This window comes from Falco biarmicus, chromosome 11, assembly GCF_023638135.1.
Source record: "Falco biarmicus isolate bFalBia1 chromosome 11, bFalBia1.pri, whole genome shotgun sequence".
NCBI classification, from domain to species: Eukaryota; Metazoa; Chordata; class Aves; order Falconiformes; family Falconidae; genus Falco; species Falco biarmicus.
The window spans coordinates 36,782,114-36,799,927 of NC_079298.1; the positions used below are offsets into that span (position 1 = coordinate 36,782,114).

The 17,814-nt window shown below is 38.7% G+C and overlaps 1 protein-coding gene across 5 annotated transcripts in view; it reads right to left on the bottom strand.

Annotated features, from left to right (window-relative positions):
* DENND1B (DENN domain containing 1B) overlaps positions 1 to 17,814 on the bottom strand; it is a 166,815-nt gene that overhangs the window by 99,921 nt on the left and 49,080 nt on the right. For all 5 annotated transcript variants that reach the window (XM_056355494.1, XM_056355492.1, XM_056355495.1 and 2 more), the window contains exon 4: positions 5,100 to 5,149. In XM_056355494.1, the coding sequence (XP_056211469.1) occupies positions 5,100 to 5,149 (50 nt within the window). The remainder of the gene's footprint in view (positions 1 to 5,099; positions 5,150 to 17,814) is intronic.

Consider the following 17,814-nt stretch of genomic DNA (forward strand, 5'->3'; position numbering starts at 1 on the left):
CACTGAGAATCAAACCCCGCCAGTCATTCAACCTAATTCTCCCCTGATCAGAGAATGGATTAGAAACCATTTCAAGGAGAAATTTGAAAACCAGATATTAGGGTAGTGGTACAAGCTGATGCAGAGACTGGGGAGACAGTCACCCTAGGTTGGGCCATCTCCTTCAACTAATTGCTATCCCCAAAACTCAGCTTCAGGAACTATTTTTCTCCATTTCCAAACCCACTCCATGATCCATGAGCCCACAGCTCAGGCTCCCTGTGTGAAGGGCTCCTCTGCTCCAACTGAGCTGACTTGAGATCTGCTTCTCATAAACCCCAGGAAGAAACATCAGAAAGAACATCTTTACACATCAGAAAGAAAAGGAACAGGAAGAAAACTGCATAAGATATAAAAACATACAAAGCTACCACCAAGTAAGAAAATCCCCACAAATAAAAAGGACAGTCAACTTGTAACTGGGGTTATGTCTTCAAACACTAGAAGCATTAAAAGACACCACACTACTAGTTAGCACCACACTACTACTTAGTAAAGAGTCTCACTGGGTGTATTCCAGTTGCAAGAGCAGCCTGCTCTGGCCAGGGGCCCTGGCCATCGTACCTGCCCAGGGTCTATCAGAGGTCCCTCGGTGTGCCCAGGTCTCCTCTCAGATGGGTCCACTTCTGCACACACACGGCATCCACACAACCCGCACTCAAAACGAATAGTTACACTCTTCCACAGTGCACGCCGTAACCTTCCTGACAAAGACTTCTCTCTTACACATACGTACCATGATACAATGAGGGAAAGGATGGAAAGGACTCAGCTGTATAAAACTGCTGCTGTGCATTTCAGTTCACAACCTATTCTGCAAACTGACTGGAATGACTGAAGCATGCAGGAAATGCTATAATTTGTTTATCTTCTCCTGTACAGCTTAAATATGTTCTCAATTTTTTACTTTTCGTTCTTAACTATTTACCTCGAAGGCAAAAATATTGGTGTAAGGTATAATTGCCTTTCACAAGAGTTGGGTTCACAAACCCAACGATCTCTACAGCCACTGTTTCACGTTTGTCTTTATTATAACTGTGTTTCTGCACACAGATTTTTACCAGAAATACCAACAAACCCAACATTAGCCAGGAACGGGAGATGGAAGGTGATGTCATTCCTGCCATCATTACTCATTGACCCTAACAGATTATGAGCTAAATAATATGCACAGTAATTTCCAAACTTGAGCAATATTCTACTGCTAATGAGAAATCTTCTACAGCAGCAGAAACACTTCTTACGCTCCAAAATGTAACATTTCCCTGCAATCTGGTGGGTGCTGGTAGGGGAAATTAATGAGGTACACATCATTGTCTCCATGCTGATCCTACACAGGCATTTTCCAAAGTGTCTTAGCTAAAAAGGCACGCGTGTTACACATTCAGCAGAAGAAATGCATTCTGAAAGGGGAAAGATAGAGAAAAGGAAGGAGAGAGGGGAAATATTTATGGCAGAGACAAATGACAGAGATTCAAAGCATAGATAAGATTGAGGGGTCAAGCAATGACATAGTGCAACTTCAGACTGAATTTGTAATGGGCCCAAAAGGAACAAGAGGAGAAGTTGCATGCTCACTAATCGCCATCCAGCTAAGTAACTGATGGATGTAGAGATCGAGGTGCAGGCTCTCTGCAAAGGTCCGAGTTTTGGGTTAAGAGTGAAAATACGCAAGACTGCTGGAGAAAGAAAAATGAAGAAAACCATGCAGAATTTGTGTAAAGGATTCAAGGCACAAGACAGAGAACATAGCGCTTTTTCTGATGTATTAATATTAGCTTAGCAAACATTAAAAGGAAATTAAGATCTTGATGTTCTCAAATGTTAAAACCTATTCTGTATGAAAAGAAATGGAGAAAGGAATTCTGTTGCAGAGAAAAGGGAACTTAGTCATAAATACCTACAAGTAAACCCTTAGAATGTTATACAATTGTGCCATTTATGAAGCCGAAAATAATTTATTCATACGAAAAAAAAAGACAGGTTTTTGGAGAAAACACTCAAGAACTTCTATGACACAATTCATTTCTTAACCCCTTCAAAATAAAATGTAAGCCATAACCAGCAGTAATGAAATTATGTGCTTACTTTCAATAAAAAAAATTATATAAAACTTAAAGTCATGGTCAAAACATTACACCATTGTGCCTTTTTTGGCTTGACTTTCAGTTTAAATTTAATGGGAGTTACCTCTAGATTTTTAATCACCATTCACAGCATGTACTTTCGATAATTAGAACGAGTAGTGTACAGTTATTTATAACATCTGCATATAAGATAAAGTAAGTACATCTGGTGAGATGATGTAAGCATCAAACAGTGAGAACTAAATCTGGATCTCTGTCTACAATCACTGTCATACAGTGAATAAAGCAAATTAAAATATGTGTTCTCATTTCATTCACTTTTCAAATCATTCTCTAATACATTTGGAAGAAAACAGGTGATAATGAACTTAGCACTCTGCTTTAATGGTGCTTTAACTTTCCCACTCCCATAACCTGAATAATATAGATTACCTAATTTAATGAGTTTTATGTAGGTAATTAGCAGAAATGACACTCCATTGCCTTCAACTGCTGTATAGTAAGAACCCAGAAGCAATCTATGGAACAGTCACATTTTTTGTTCTAGGTACCTTGATCAGCAGCATCAGCGGAAATTTCATTGGTAATTTCTAGCTCTTACCAGGACCAGATATTGCTTGAAGTGGTTTACGTGTATATAACACAGGCTGAGAAACTACACTCTCTAAAGTACGATGTGCTCAATCAATGAAACAGATACTTTGTGCTTCACTTCAATCAAAGCTTTCTGTACCGAAATAAACATTGAAACTGCCTGTAAAACACCTGGGGGTATTAGACGTACAGTCTATTACGAATCTGTACACAAGAAAAAAATATTATTATTTTTTTCCCCACCAGACAAGTGAAAGCACATTTATGGCTAGATGAAAACTAAAATTCTTGTCACATTTCAAATGTCCATTGGAAAAAAGCCATATAAAAAGGAGCTATAGCACTGTTTTTCCTCAATTTTTTGTAAGTCCAAATTTCAAAATAAAAAGTAAAACTGAGAAAGCAGAAGACCACTAGTTTTCTCAAAAAAAAAAAAAAAAAAAAAAAAAAGTAGTAATGTATGTCTACATTACAGAAAATGCCTGAACGGAATAGTGAATGGTAAAAACACCACACAGCCAGCAAGTTGTTCATACAAATAGCTCGCCAGTCGCCTGCTTTCTTTAATGAGCTTCCAGTATTTCTGTCCTTTTCCCCCACAATAGCTCTGCCCCTCCCCCTCGTCCATGCTCTTTCATACTCTCATGATCCCACACTGCCTTTGGTTCTCCCACAAACCTCCTAAAACTCAGCTCCCAGCTGCGCTAGAAGCCACAAGCGCGGTGGCCGGTTGTGGAGATCTCACAGCGCTGCCCAAGCAGGCAGCAGGCCAGGCCAAACACAGCCGGCTTGTTCCCCTCCCCAGTATATTTCAGCTTCCAAGGACTGCTCCTCCTTCTGTTCAACTGCCAATTTTTATGAAATTTTTAGAAATCCTGCACCTTTGAGAGCACTGCTTTACAGTCGAGTATGAGGCCAAGAGTCAAAAAGTGTGTCTGCGGAGGGAGCATGGGCGGGTATTAACAGACAAACAATAAACATTACATAACTTTGTCTTTTTTTCTTTTTTCTTTTCCTTCCCTCAGATACTCAGCTAAAAAACATAGCTAGCTATGCTATAAATTTATGTTTTCCCAACACTGTATTGATTAAGCTTATTCATCTCCTATGAGCAACTGTCTTCTGAATGGTTCAACAGAAATAGTTAATGCAAGACGAGTTATCTGAAAATAATTATTTGCTGCCACTGATTATCTTCTTGCCACTGGATGGCAGCAACAGAACCTCACCTTTTTCTGTTATCCTCAAATTTTATTTCCATTATTCATCTTCATTACCAATTTTAAACAGAATTCTGTACATATCTTAAGCACATTACAGACTTCAATGCTTTAAAGCCAACACTGACAACCGTATTAGTTAAGTCATTAAAACAGCTTAAAGGACAGTGAGATTAACCAGTTCAAAACCCAAACAACTTAATTAAATTCAACTACAAAAGACTAAATGGACGTAGTTTATTTCAGGGAAGTTGTGTTTATGAAGATCTTTATTTTGCCAGTGTGTTTTTCCTGCAAAGCCTCTCTTCTTTCCTCTACACACAAACCATCTTTTAGTCCACTGAGAGCAGCTCCTTGCATCTGATAGATGCTCCTCATCTTTGAGACTCCATCTACAACTGACGCCTATGTTGTTCTGAATCCAGCTCAGCCTGCATGCTACCTGGGTGTATCTTTCATGAATTATGCAAATTAAACTTCTAATTCAATCTTTGCTGATTAGTACAGTATGAGTTTTCCAAACTGAGTATAATTTATTAAATTAATTGCCATAAATCATTTTGACAAGCTTAAATAAATATTTTAATTATAAAAATGTTTTATATGAACAATTTATATGACTGGCAGCATTACATGGAAGCCACACCACCAGAAAGGTAAGAGCTAATCTCTGAGAAAAATCAATTGCATATTCAGTTACTTCCACGCAATTAAAGTCTTCATTTCTTTGAACTCAAACAACATGTTTTTCAGTACTGCTGGGTGAGCTTTTACATCCTGGTGCAACATAAGTTTTCGGTTTGGTTTTTTGCTTGGTTGTTTTTTTACGATGCTCGCCATTTGAAGGAAACTGTTATTTCCTTATATTTACACAGATTATGTTTACAGTTATAATGGACAAAAACTGGGAGCTGGAATGTAGCTCCACCTTGGAAAAGATATCCCTATATCTCTGTAAATGTTGCATCTTACTGTGGTACTTTCCTACTAGTGATTTCATAGTTACTTTAGGAACAAAGGATGTGGTGTTCTTCTCATCTGCAGGTGCAAGTTTAGGAAGTGCAGTATGTTTTCCTTTTCTTTGTATCTTCCCTTTCATAGAAAATGATATTTAGCCTACCTGCAATATTTTTAAATACACGATAACTGTACCACATACCTTTCAATGTCAAAAGGAAAGCAGAACTTCGGAACGCTGTTCAGCACTTCCTGTAAATACAAGTCAAAGAAATAAAGTTAGGATTTTTTTAAAAGGCTTTTGAAAGGCTTTCAGGGCAGTTGTTAACAACTACCCTACAGCTTGCTTTTAAAAAATATCTAAAAATACTCATAACAAATAATAAGTTCAAGGAATATATGATTGCAGAAGATACAGCACACGTTCCTGGACTGAAATAATTGATTATTAAAAAGGAATTAAGTTTGTGCTTTGGCAGATTGCAAAGACAATGCCATAGAAGCCCCAGGAGGCAAAGGCCTGGCCTGAAGGGTATTAACACCCTTCACATCCCCGCTGGGATTCCCTTCAACAAGGCCATATGGATTTTACAAGAAGCACCACACCATATGGGTAAGCCACGTCTGCTGCTACTTGTACCACAGACTAGCCACAGGGACTTCTGACAGATCCTGGCTCAAAAATACAAATGTTGTTTCAATTAAAATGCAGGCAGAGAAAAGGGAATGAAGTTGGCAGCAGAATGAATTACAGAGAGGTATAACAACTCTATACATGTTCCATAGTCAAATGCTGAAAATTATGGAAATCGTCTGCTGGTCCAAAGTAGAAATTTATATGATTAACCCTTTGTGTTTCACAAGCAAGACTTGCTATTAATAAAGGGAAGGGGGTGGGGGGAATCCACCAGATCTACATTCATACCATAATCTGAAAGGATAATGTCACTCTTTTTTGCAGAATTTTATTTAAGAAGCTGTTCAGTGGCAAATTAAATGTGTTAATTAAAATATAAAAATGCTCTCAAACAAGTCAACATTTTTCTTTAAAAAAAATAAAAGTTAATTACGAGATCAGTTAGCAGCAAATATTAAACAATGACTTTACAAGATCCCAGAAAAACAAGTTTTATTTCCTTGCTCCCAAATGGGAAAACGAACCCTCCCTGAAATGCTCAAGCTAAGAAGAGGCAGTCAACGTCAACATCGTTGGCCAAAGCTACAGGATTCCCTTTTTGTAGCAGACCAACAGACATCTCATACTGCTGAACACACGAGTTATCCACAAGGTGTGCACTTTCAGAAAAATGCACATTAACTGCAAATTTCCAGAGCTGCACACAGGGGTTTAGGAACTTGACCTAAGATGTTAGCACTCTCCAGCCTGAATTCTGTTTATTGCATGTTGAACAGTCAACTCCCATTAGGGGAAATTATGTATTTAAATTCCTACACACCACAATGATTATTTACTTCAAACATTTGTCTGGCTCAGTGGATAGCGTAAAACATGAAGAACCCATGCAAGTTAATCAGCAAGGGGATGAACAGTCCAGGAAAAAGATGCCTCTGAGTACTGGATGCATATATTAGTTGCAACGTTCTAAAGGTATATGATGTGCCCCAGTAAACCATCGTGCAGGAGAAAATGGAAAAGTCAAATTTTCCAGAATTTCTAAGTCATACAAGAGAGTTCAAGAAATCTTTTGAACTTTCACTTTGTCAGCACAGATAAAGAAGGGTATGAAAGTCACATGTTGTGTTTTGGGAAAAGTTATTAACTTAATTATAAATAGCAGTACATATAACATTCTCTAAGAGAAACTGCACAAGCGCCACCCTGCCTGCTGTGAGTGGCCACTGCAGAACAGTGAGGAGCAAAATGCAAACAGGGCAGGTAAACATTTGAATTTCTGTGGGCAGGAAACAAGCATACACGGTGCTGGGAGCAGTAATAACAAACACTTAACAAAAGCAAGCAAGCAGAACAGGCTAATCAAAACTTTTAACTCAGAAATTTCCTAAACATTTCCAAACAGTCTCTTCACTTCAGGCTCATAAAGCTTGTTTTTCCTCTTCCAAAGAAAGTATTCTATACTCTACTTAAATTCTCTTTCCAAATCTGCACCTATCCTCACGCTGTAAGAAGTAATTTTCTCCTCGCTACCAAGGATTTTAATTGCTGCCTGGCGAGCTTAGCACCAACTCAGAATTTGGTATGGAAATGTATTCATTTATGTTCTCCATTGTATTCTCTCAGAATAAATTATCACACATGAAAAGGAAAACAAAAACAAAATGAAAAAAACAAAGGTATTAGCTCAATATTTTGACTAAATAACCTGAAAATTATGGGTCTGTTTTGCAGCATTTTCCAGGCTGAGCGGCAGGACAGCGTCCCCCAGACCCACTCCGTCCCCCCCAGCCAGCACACGTGCACGTAACTTCTGCAGAGCAGCCTCGCTCGCTTCCCAACTGGCAGGAGCATCCCTCAGGGGACAAGTCTTTAAACCTCCGCACTCTTTAAAATTCAACCAGCCAGCAGGTCTATAGACTGGTGTATAAACAGTATAGACAAAAAAAAAAAAAAAATCCTCTCAGCTTATGTCAGTGACAAAGCAGCTCAGCAGTTGACTGCTGCTCCCCTGACAGCATAAGCTGGGTTTACACAGATCAATAGATGGAAGTCCTACCTAGCTTCCAGGGCTCAGTTTTCTCCCTTAATTACAGGTACTATTCAGGTTTTTTAAATGGAGGAAAATAATACGCCCTCAGGATGCTCCTAGACAAATTTCAAATGCAAATGACATTATATGCACATTCACAGTCACTATTCATGTACAACTGCAGTTGATACTTTTAGTAACCTCTCTATGAATAAACTTTGAGCTCTGTCTCCTAATGGGTCATCATTTTCAAGGATCCGTAACTCCACCAGGACCTCTTCTCGAGGCAACATACACACTCTCAGAAAAAGAGTAACTTATTTAGTGTAATTTATTTTGTACCTTCATAAAAGCATGCCTTTATTTGTGAAGACAAAAGCTTGTACAAGTCTTCAGAAAGCAAAATATCCTTAATTTGCATGTCCCATGATTATTTCCTCCTCCGGTTCTCACACTATTAGTGCTTTCAGAAACGGTCACTGTATCATAAAGGCAAGAAATTGCATACAGGGGGAACACTGTAACAATATTGTAAAAAAAACCAAGTAAAAGTTTACCTATTTGCTTTCAAACACCAAACAAACATCTACAGTTGCATACACAATTGAGTTTAATTGCTAAGTTATCCTCTATCTCATTCCTTACACAAGCTCCAAAAGAAAGAAGAAAATCATAAAATTAGTGTCATGTGAACTATATCAGCTGCTTCCCTCACAAAAAGCTTAAACAAAAATGGAAACAGTATTTAAGGAAATATTTCCTTTATGCCTATAGCACAGCAGCAAAAACTTGCATTCTCACAGGCTCATGGTCCAGCAGTTTTATTAATTCCCTTTCATCAATTGCAGTGCACAACTCCAGCCTGGCCTGGTCATGCTCACTGGCTCTATATTGAGATGATATAACAGAAGCTAAAAAGAATTATTTAGTGTTCCTTGCTTATTTTGATACCCGTACAGCTAATTCTATGTATCATCATTTTATAAAGCAACGTAAAAGCTGTTAGAAGATGCTTCTGAACTCACCACACCAGCTTTCTGGAGAAAAGCTCCTGATAACTCACAGTCTTGTTCTGAACTGAAATTACTCGTTAGTCATTTTGGTTAGATATAAGATCGATACCATATACTTTACTAACTAGAAAAGATAGGATTTATATATATAAATATAATATCACAGTCAGTTGATACAAGCATATGAAACCTTCACAGCTGTTTAGTATACATTGCAGAGCATGGTGATTTGGGAGGGTACTTGTTTCTTTTTCCACTCGATCAAGACACGATGTGATCTCACTACAGCCAGAAGGTGGTAGGGGAGCTGCTTCTATTAAGAAAATTGCACCAGATTTGATATGTATAACATAATCAGCTTATTAATGTATCTCTACACAGGCATGAGTGTGGTTTTTTACTTTGTCTTCTGCATTTCTACCAGTTACATTTGTCTATGGAGACAAGGGCTGATGACTTGATGAACCAACAAAAATTAAATATTTCAGTAGTATAACATTAAATGATGAAGTTAAGTATTGAAGCATAACCTGATTAATTTCTGAGGTTAGAAGAATGTGGAAACTATTCAGCCCAGCATTTTTATTTTCTTACTAAAACATATTCTGCATTTTGTATCTAGGTGAGGAGGGAAAAGAACCTGACTAAGTGCATTCCTGTGAAATGATTAAAAATCTTCCCCAGTAGGAATACTGTAAGGTACCCAGAACGTTGAACCACTTCTTAAAAGAGTGTTTAGGCACCATTTTTTAAGAGAGCCTTGTTACCTTCCAGCTGTTTCTGTGTTTATCTGCAGTGTAAGGCTGCTCCTCAACCAAGCAGGTGGGTTCTCCCCCAGGTGCACGCTACACATACAAAGACATCTCTGGAGATGGAAGGGTTCAGCCTTACACCGAGACGCAGTTACACTGTGTCCATTCCAGAGACACATCAGGATACCCAGGGAAGAAATGGCTTAAGTAAAAGAGATAGTAACCAAGACCATTTGAATTATTTCATTACATAATCCAGACCAGGTTACCAAAATCATAATATAAAAATATAAACCAGCGCTCAAATAGCTATCGATCTATCTTTCCTCATCTCTTTATGCTGTTTCGAGGCAGAGATAGCCAAAGAAACATCAATTATAGGAGCACAAATAAATGGTCACCCACTTATTTACAAAACACTTCCCTCCTCCCATTATCCTTACTTCTTCAACTGTTTTCTTTCTCAGTAACAATCTTTTTCTAGCTTTTGTTTTCTCTTATTTCTCTATTTTATTTTTGTGAAGTCCTTTTCTCCCACCCCTCTTACTGAAAGGGGACATTCTCTTTTTTTGTCAGTCTTATCTTTGTCATATCTACTTTATTAAGCAGTCTCCTTTTTTTTCCCCTTGTTGACAAAAGCTACTTGCTGTTCTATTTCAGTATTTCATCTAACTGTCCTGCAAAACTCTTATTTTCTTCCTGCTAGAACTTCCTCTCCCTACTAACCTCTCCAGAAATGTGTTCTCTTGAAACACCTGACTGCAAGGGCTCTCTTGTGGTTCTTCTTAATAGTTTTCCCTACTCAAATCTCCATCTCCAACTCCAATGTCTTCTCTTCGCTCTTAACCCAACTTGCTCTCTCTTCTTTTCTCGGAGGGGACTCTGTTTCACCATACCTCACCACAGTTTTCAGTCACCCTGTACCAGTCCAAACACACAAACGAGATCTACTTGAGATTGAAGCCTACCATGACAGGTACTTCTGACTCAAACCAGTAACTTCAGTGGGAATATTTAAATGCTTAAAGTTAAGCACAAATTTAGGTTCATTCTTAAATCAAAGCCAGGCTGTTTAGCATCTTGCAGCATTGAGCCCTTCATCATTACGGTTTATCAAAGGTGAAATTCTAATGCTGCCACATAAAACAGCCGATGAAAAGGCAAGCTCTGTCCTCACCACTGACTCTTCCTTCTCCTCCCTCTGAAGCTGCGCACACCCATGGCAGGGGACCCATGTGAAGCCAGCAGCAGCAGTTATATTTCAAAGACTTAGCTCTTACCTCTGCTAAAAATCTAATCATGAAATTGTAGCTACAATAAAGGCAGGCCCAAATGGTTTGAACAACAAAAAAGTTTAATCTTGGATTATGTTCATGGAAATTCAAAGGTCTAAAGTACGGAAGTCATTATTAGGCCTCTGTAACTATTTTTAACCTCTAAGTGCCTCTCCAAAGGGCATCATTCAGTGATTATCTAGTAGTTCTGTATGGTACCAAAAAGAAAAAAAAACTACCACCTGCTTTCTGAACATTTAAAGCAAAGAATACAGAAATCGAATGCAAATGGCTTAGGGTAGAGATGCAAAACTTTTTAAAAATAAATAAAGATGTACCTTAAAGCTACAGAACTTCAGTGTTGAAAGAATAAACCACTAAATCAGCTTTTTATTTTACTTTTTTTAAAGCCAGAAATGTCAAGTTTTAAATATTTTAGCTATCATTTCCATATTTGTCAATTAAAGTGTACATACGATTTAGAATTTTCAGGAGTTCAAAGTCACTTGTGAAGAAGAGACTGGACATCAGAAGTGTACAACTACGTGACTCTAACAAGCTCTCTGCAACACAAGCAATGCTATTCTCCAACCTTTATGAATCATTTGAAATATAAAACTTTTCCAGACTTACCAGTGAGTCCCACTTTGTACATGGAAAGAAATACAATCAGTAGTTGTTTTTTTTTTTTTTTGCATTTTCACCTTTGGATATTTCAGATTTTCCTCTAGATCAAATTATGAAGAATTCTCTGAAATTGTTTCAGAGAAATATTAATATATAATAGCAATTATTAATTGGCTTGCTAATCACATTTATGGAGTAGACCCACGAAAGTCATGTGCACACCGCACCATTTCATTTGCAGCACAGGATGAATGCAGCCATGACATGAAATAGTGGGCTAACAAAACTGTGACACCAGAGTTTCAGTGCTGCGTGGGTGGCAAACCGCAGGCCCACAGATGTGCCCCCTAAGCTCTACCTGTTGCAATACTTCTCTTCCCACAAGAGAAAAAAGAAGATCTGTGCCATCACAGCTCCCTCAGGATAGACCTGCTCTTGTCACCTCAGAATTCTCAGGATCAGTTTCAGATAGCGCTGTGTTTCCTGACACCTGATTCTATCCCAATACAGCTGACACATACAAGTTCCTGACAAACACACGAAGGGGAAGGTAATTCTGGAACACCCAGCAGAATCTGTCACTAGTGGATTCAAGAAGGATGAAAACTCCACTGTGCTGAGCTGTGCGTACATTCCTACAATAACAGATTCTTTTCACCCACAGAACACAAATTCCACTCCACTGCTGAGAACAACTGTTGCTCCTCATTTAGTTGGCTCCCAGGTAAAGTACAGCTGGAGAGGCCCTACAGCCTGGGACTTTCAGAATCATAACACCCAAACACCAAGCTTTTTAGAGGAAGATCTGCTCTCTAAGAAGTGTCATGGTTTCATAATTCTAAAGCTTATTCAGAGATGCGTTCATTGTCTAAAATGAGGAGCTCAATAGCTGCAAATGAGGAGGAGATTGCTTACAAATTCAGAGATTTTTATAAGATGTTGGGAGTCTCTATTTGTCTTATTGTTCCTAAATTTCATCATGTAACCAGTTAAAAATAAAGCATATTTCAGCCATAGCTGTTTCCAGCATAACACACAGGGACCCAAAGTTCACTTTAAAATAACAAGCTCAGTTACAAATAGCAGAACAGTTAAAACAACGTGAAGTTCAGCACAGCTTAATTTACCTGCTTTAAAAAACCCTCACCTTTCCTGGAACTCATAATAAAAAATAAAAATTGACAACGCTCTTCTCCCCAAAGAAAGCTTCCATTAGAGTAAGTGTAGATTGACATGTTACTATCTATCCCTATTACTGGCAAGGCAAACAAAAATAAGTAAAATTTTGCCATACTGCTCTAGAAAACATGTAACATTTGTATCCCACGCACCAATAAGTAGTTTCCCCTTACTTCCCGGACTGGTGTCAGGGAGACCGTTATACCCCAGTCGGCATGGGAGAGCTGGGAAAAACAGGAAAATGCTCTTCGGTCTCCAGTCTTAAGATTACTATGTGGGCAATATTTAACTTTTAAGGCAGTATTTATTGCCTTTAAGAAAGTTCATTATATTTTGTACAAAAAAAGACACCAGCGTATGACACAAATTTCTATCATCATGCAGGAGGGAAAAAGTTACTTTTTATTAATACACACTTTCAATGACAGCAACTCTTAACATTATCTAGAAACTCAAGAGAAATTGCCTTAAACTAGGGGTAAGGTAGACATCACTTTCAAAATCCAAATACGTAAACCTTTGAAGGCCAGGTTAAAACCCATGTGTCACCCTGCACAGCTGAGGGCAGGCATACTCACTTCATTCAAGACGTCTTAAGATTTCCCACTGCTTACACCACCAGTTAAGGTGCATCCTTGGCAGCAACACTGAGAATCTCCTGCACGTTCTGTTTGGATGCTGTTTCTCCAGTAGCAAAAAAAAAATAACCACACAAAAAAAAACCACAACCACACACATATTAAAACCAGTTCTTATTTATTTTTTTTACCTGTTAAGTTTTTTCACTCCACCTTGGAATACCTCTGATAGCTCAGAACAGAAATGAGCCTATTTGCAACATACCCAAGTCCACCTGTTCAACAGACTGCTTTAAAGTGCCGTTTGCGAGTCCGGAAACGCCTGCAGAACAGTATCAAGAAATATCTCTAGTAGACCATAGTTGACACTCAAGTCAAAAGGCTCCCATTTGCAAAATTTACTTACCAATCACCAAGGAAAGAAATTTTTAAAAGGAAAATTAAGTATTTTATTTCCATAAAAATAAAATGTACTGAAAAAGTCATAAAATGTCAAGCATGCAAATTCCACTCTTGATGACACTTGATGTATTTCAGATTCAACTCCAAGCATAATATTTTCCATATTCCAAATACTTCTTCCTCCATAAATCCTAGCGTTTCACCAGAGACTTCAAACTATGCATAGTACTAATTATAAAAGAGAGAAACAAAAAAAAAGAGCAACTGCAGTTTTGATGGAAGTAACCAATGCAGAAGACCCACAACATGCAGACAACATCAGACAACCAGAATGAAAGGTCAGAGGCAAGAAAAGGAGAAGATCATTTTTGAGGCAGAAGGGAGAAACCAGCTAAATGGATTTACTTTATAAATTAGATAATGGTTTCTACCTGCACATGGCACCATGTTATCTTTTCAATACTGGTGATCAGAGGTTGCCAGGCTTTTGGATATACAACCAGCAAACAGTTCTGACAACTATTGCCGTTCTTTCAAGTCTACTCTTAGCATCATCAGTAAAAAGTCTGGATTTTTCCAAAATTTTTCCAATTTTTCCAATTTCCAAATTGGAAATTTCCAAAAATTTCCAAAGTTTTCCAGGCTGGCAGGTTAAAAAGGGAGGAAAAACAAAAAAAAACAAACAAAAAAAATCCTCACCTTATTTGAAATAGCACTTTACATTTTCCAACTCCCTCAGTTTTCTACCCATTATGCTTTCACCCAGGCATATTTCAGAAGCAGAAGCAAGCAAACATTATGCCTACAGCAGCCAAACTGGGTACAGCAGCCTGAGCGTGACAGAATTGCTCCTTTTTCTGAACTAAGTCCTAAGTATAAATAAGAAGTACTGCACTGGTTACCTAAAAGACATGTCCTGAAACAGAGACTGTCTGTAAACAGCAGGATGTCGTTCCTTGCCTAGAAAGCTTCTACTGAACAATTGGTTTGCCCAGTAAATACCCAGTATACCCAGTACTGATGTACACAGAAAGGTCAGCCCCAGCTCTGCAGATCACTTACATGCAAAAACTGGCCTGCTGAGGCTGGGGAGCGCAACTGTTGTTAAGGTGCCGGGTGATGCTCTTCCAGAATCAGAACTTTCCACTGATTTTTTTTTTTTTTTTTTAATAAAATGACTGTACAGCATATGCCATGATGAAATCCTGATTTTTCTGGCAACTCAGAAATTAGAAGTAGTTAATGAATGAAGTATCGCATAAGTTAATTAACAACTTGGGTGCCATGCCAAGAGTAAATATCTGTAGTAGATGGAGAGTGACTTATGTAGACAAATAAGGTGAGACAGTCCAAAAGCTAAACCCTTGACTGGCTCGTCCACCTTTACACATGTAGCCCCACGCAGAAGCGCGCCAGCTCGCGCGGCTGCATCAGCAGTAGGGGAAGTACATTATGTTGTACAGGGTAGTGAAACCCATTACATGTGTGGGCTGAGTTTCTTGAGCTAGAAGGATCTATAACGAAAAGAAAAGGAACTGAGAAAGGAAATCAGCTTCTAAGGAACCTGCTAGGATTATCGTTTCATAATTACAATTATTTTTACATTACAATGCTATTTTTATACAAGAAACTGTTATTTCTTGTTTTACAGGCAGCATAGGTCAAATTCTAAGCCTGACCATAATACAGCTCAACAGGAATCACTTGCAGTAATAGTTTTTCAATACTAAACTCGGACTTTATCAACAGTGTTGAAAAATGGAAGAGAGATGAAAGAACTCCACGACCAAAGAAGGACAGGGAAGAAACAAACAAGCATAACTGTAAAGCCCTGATATAATCCTTGTGTTTCCAGATGCAGACAGATGACAAGACAGATGACCATCACACACACACACAAAGAAAATACACAATGGACATATGATTAGATATATTTTTTCCCAAGGAGATAGACACTGTACATTCACTTCACCTATGGCTGCTCCTGCCCAGCCCTCTGGCTCCCTGCTATGGCACCATTGCTGGAGATGACTTTGAAACAATTTCAGGTTGGCGTTTCTGCATGGAAGCATCCATCAGCCACTTCAGCACAAAGCCAGTCAGCTTCGTTTAGACCTCCAATAAAGCATAAGCCAACTTTGAAGAGCTAAGAGGAGGGGATGGCAGCTTCCACCAGCGAGCCAGGCAGCACAAGTGGTAACAGCCAGGAAGATTTTCAGCTGCTTTACTTTGATCCAGAAGAATGAAACTGCCCATGCCCAGGGAAGACACTCACAAATGTAACCCGAGTATTCACCGCACTTACTGAAAATCAATAAAAATCCTGTCCCTACAGCAGGATTTCTCTCTAAAGTGAAAGAGGTCTTCCCTCTTCCCAACTTTAGTCTAAAACTCAAGAATTGATGCACCGAGTCTGCACTGGCCCAGCATGTCTTCTCTAATAGTGGCTACTAACACCTAGTGAAGGACAAGGGACAGAGAGAAGCATGCACTGTAACCTCCGGCAGGTTACTTCTCAGATGTGGACCTTTTGTTACTGATGGTACTTTTATTAATGACTGCAGACAGAAACTGACACACAAAACACAGAAACTCAACGCCTCTGCTTAGGGAAGAAGCAAACAGTATACCAGCCAAGTAGTTCACAATGCCTTGAAAACTTATACAGAAGTAATGAGTACCAGAAATAATTATATTCAATGGATTAATGTATTTCCCTTCCTGATCACCTGTCTGGAGCTGCTTCACTTTCACTTACTCCTCATCCAAGACTCCAAACCATGTAGTCTGGACCCCTGTAGCTGCAGACCACTAACCACCCCTGCCTTGCTCTTGCTGCTGGCAAAGTCCTCTGCTGCTCCACTTCCTCATCTCGGTCCCATCAAGCCTCATTCTTTGGCACCAGATTGCCCTGGGGTTCCAATCATCATAACTGAACTATGGCATTTGATCTGAGACCATTTCCTAACATAAGTAAAAGGAAGTTATTTTATTTAACAAAATACAAACAAGTTACTTGAAGTGGCACTTCAAATACCTGTAGCAGTAACAGTGAACCTCAGATACTCTCCCAGTTCTGCAGAAAACTATCATCAGGAAAGGCAGAGCAACAGCCAAGAACCAAACAGAGTGTTCAGGAATACAAGTTCAGGAACCAAATACAGGCTTCAGGAACCACACAGTACCAAACATAAAAAGAGCTGAGCCAATTAGGATAGTCCTCAAAAAATCCAGCAGTAAGCTTGAGAGAACAGCAACGCTGAAAGTAGAAGAAGAGGCAACATACTGAAGACTAAAGTGGACGGAGGGTGCTAAGCAAGTAGGTGAGGAAGTGTATTGTAGCATGGAATAAGGAATTAAGTGACACGACTGGAATATTCTGAGGGCAGTCGAGGGCAGTCAACACCACCACACATGACAATTTGGCAGTCTTTCTGGAAGACATTCCAAATGATTGTCATCACCATTTCAGCCATCAGTTAATTTCTTCTTCTTTGTTTTGGCACATCGCTGAAGGCTGTAGGAAAAGCCAAATCACTAACAGATATTTTTGATAGGATGATACAGAATATCTGAAGGACAGTCAAATATAAATACTGTACTTATTTGAGCAAACAGAGAAAAGAACATTTTACAAAATGTAGTCCCCCAATATCACGGCTGTATAATTAAAAAGAAATGGCTAACATATGCATACAGTCTATTAAAATGTACATAATTTATTTGACTCAAAACGAAAACATATCTAACAAGTAATTCCATTCATCTGGCCCTTTTTCACCCAGCCTTAAGATATACAAATGCATGCCTTTTCACCAGAACACAGCAGCTGGGAATGAAAAGGAAAGCATTCAAATGATCATTTTCACATCATATTCCATCGTCTTTTCACCAGCTTCTCCCCAGTCTTTCTTTGAGTCCCATTCTGTTACGAGAGAGCTGCTTTTTAGATCAATTCATATTTCCATAATCCACACTGCTGTTTCTCCCTCTCCTCCCCAGGGTGGACTAACCCCTGCATCCAGAACTATGGCTTACAACTGTCATTAAGACCTATAACAATAACAAGATAACAAAAGAGCTGGTAGAGATGAGGATAGCCAGTACCATATGCTGATCAAGTTCAACATTTTTAACTTAAAAGCTCTGTAAAACAAAACTGCCACAAGCCTGAAAACAAGCATGCCTGATATTGCCACCTGTCCTCACAACTTCAAGAAAGTTCAATGTTTTCAGTAGTGGGCTTTTATGATTTTATAAATAAAAGTCTCAAAGATTTATTCTGTCTCTGTTAGGATGAATTAAAAAAAACCCTGAGACTGCATCTTGGGATATTCACATCTTGAATGGTACAAGGGTCTTGTCGATCCTGGGCATTCCCAGCATGTCTAGGTGGGCAGATATTTCACAGAATGTTTATCAAGAT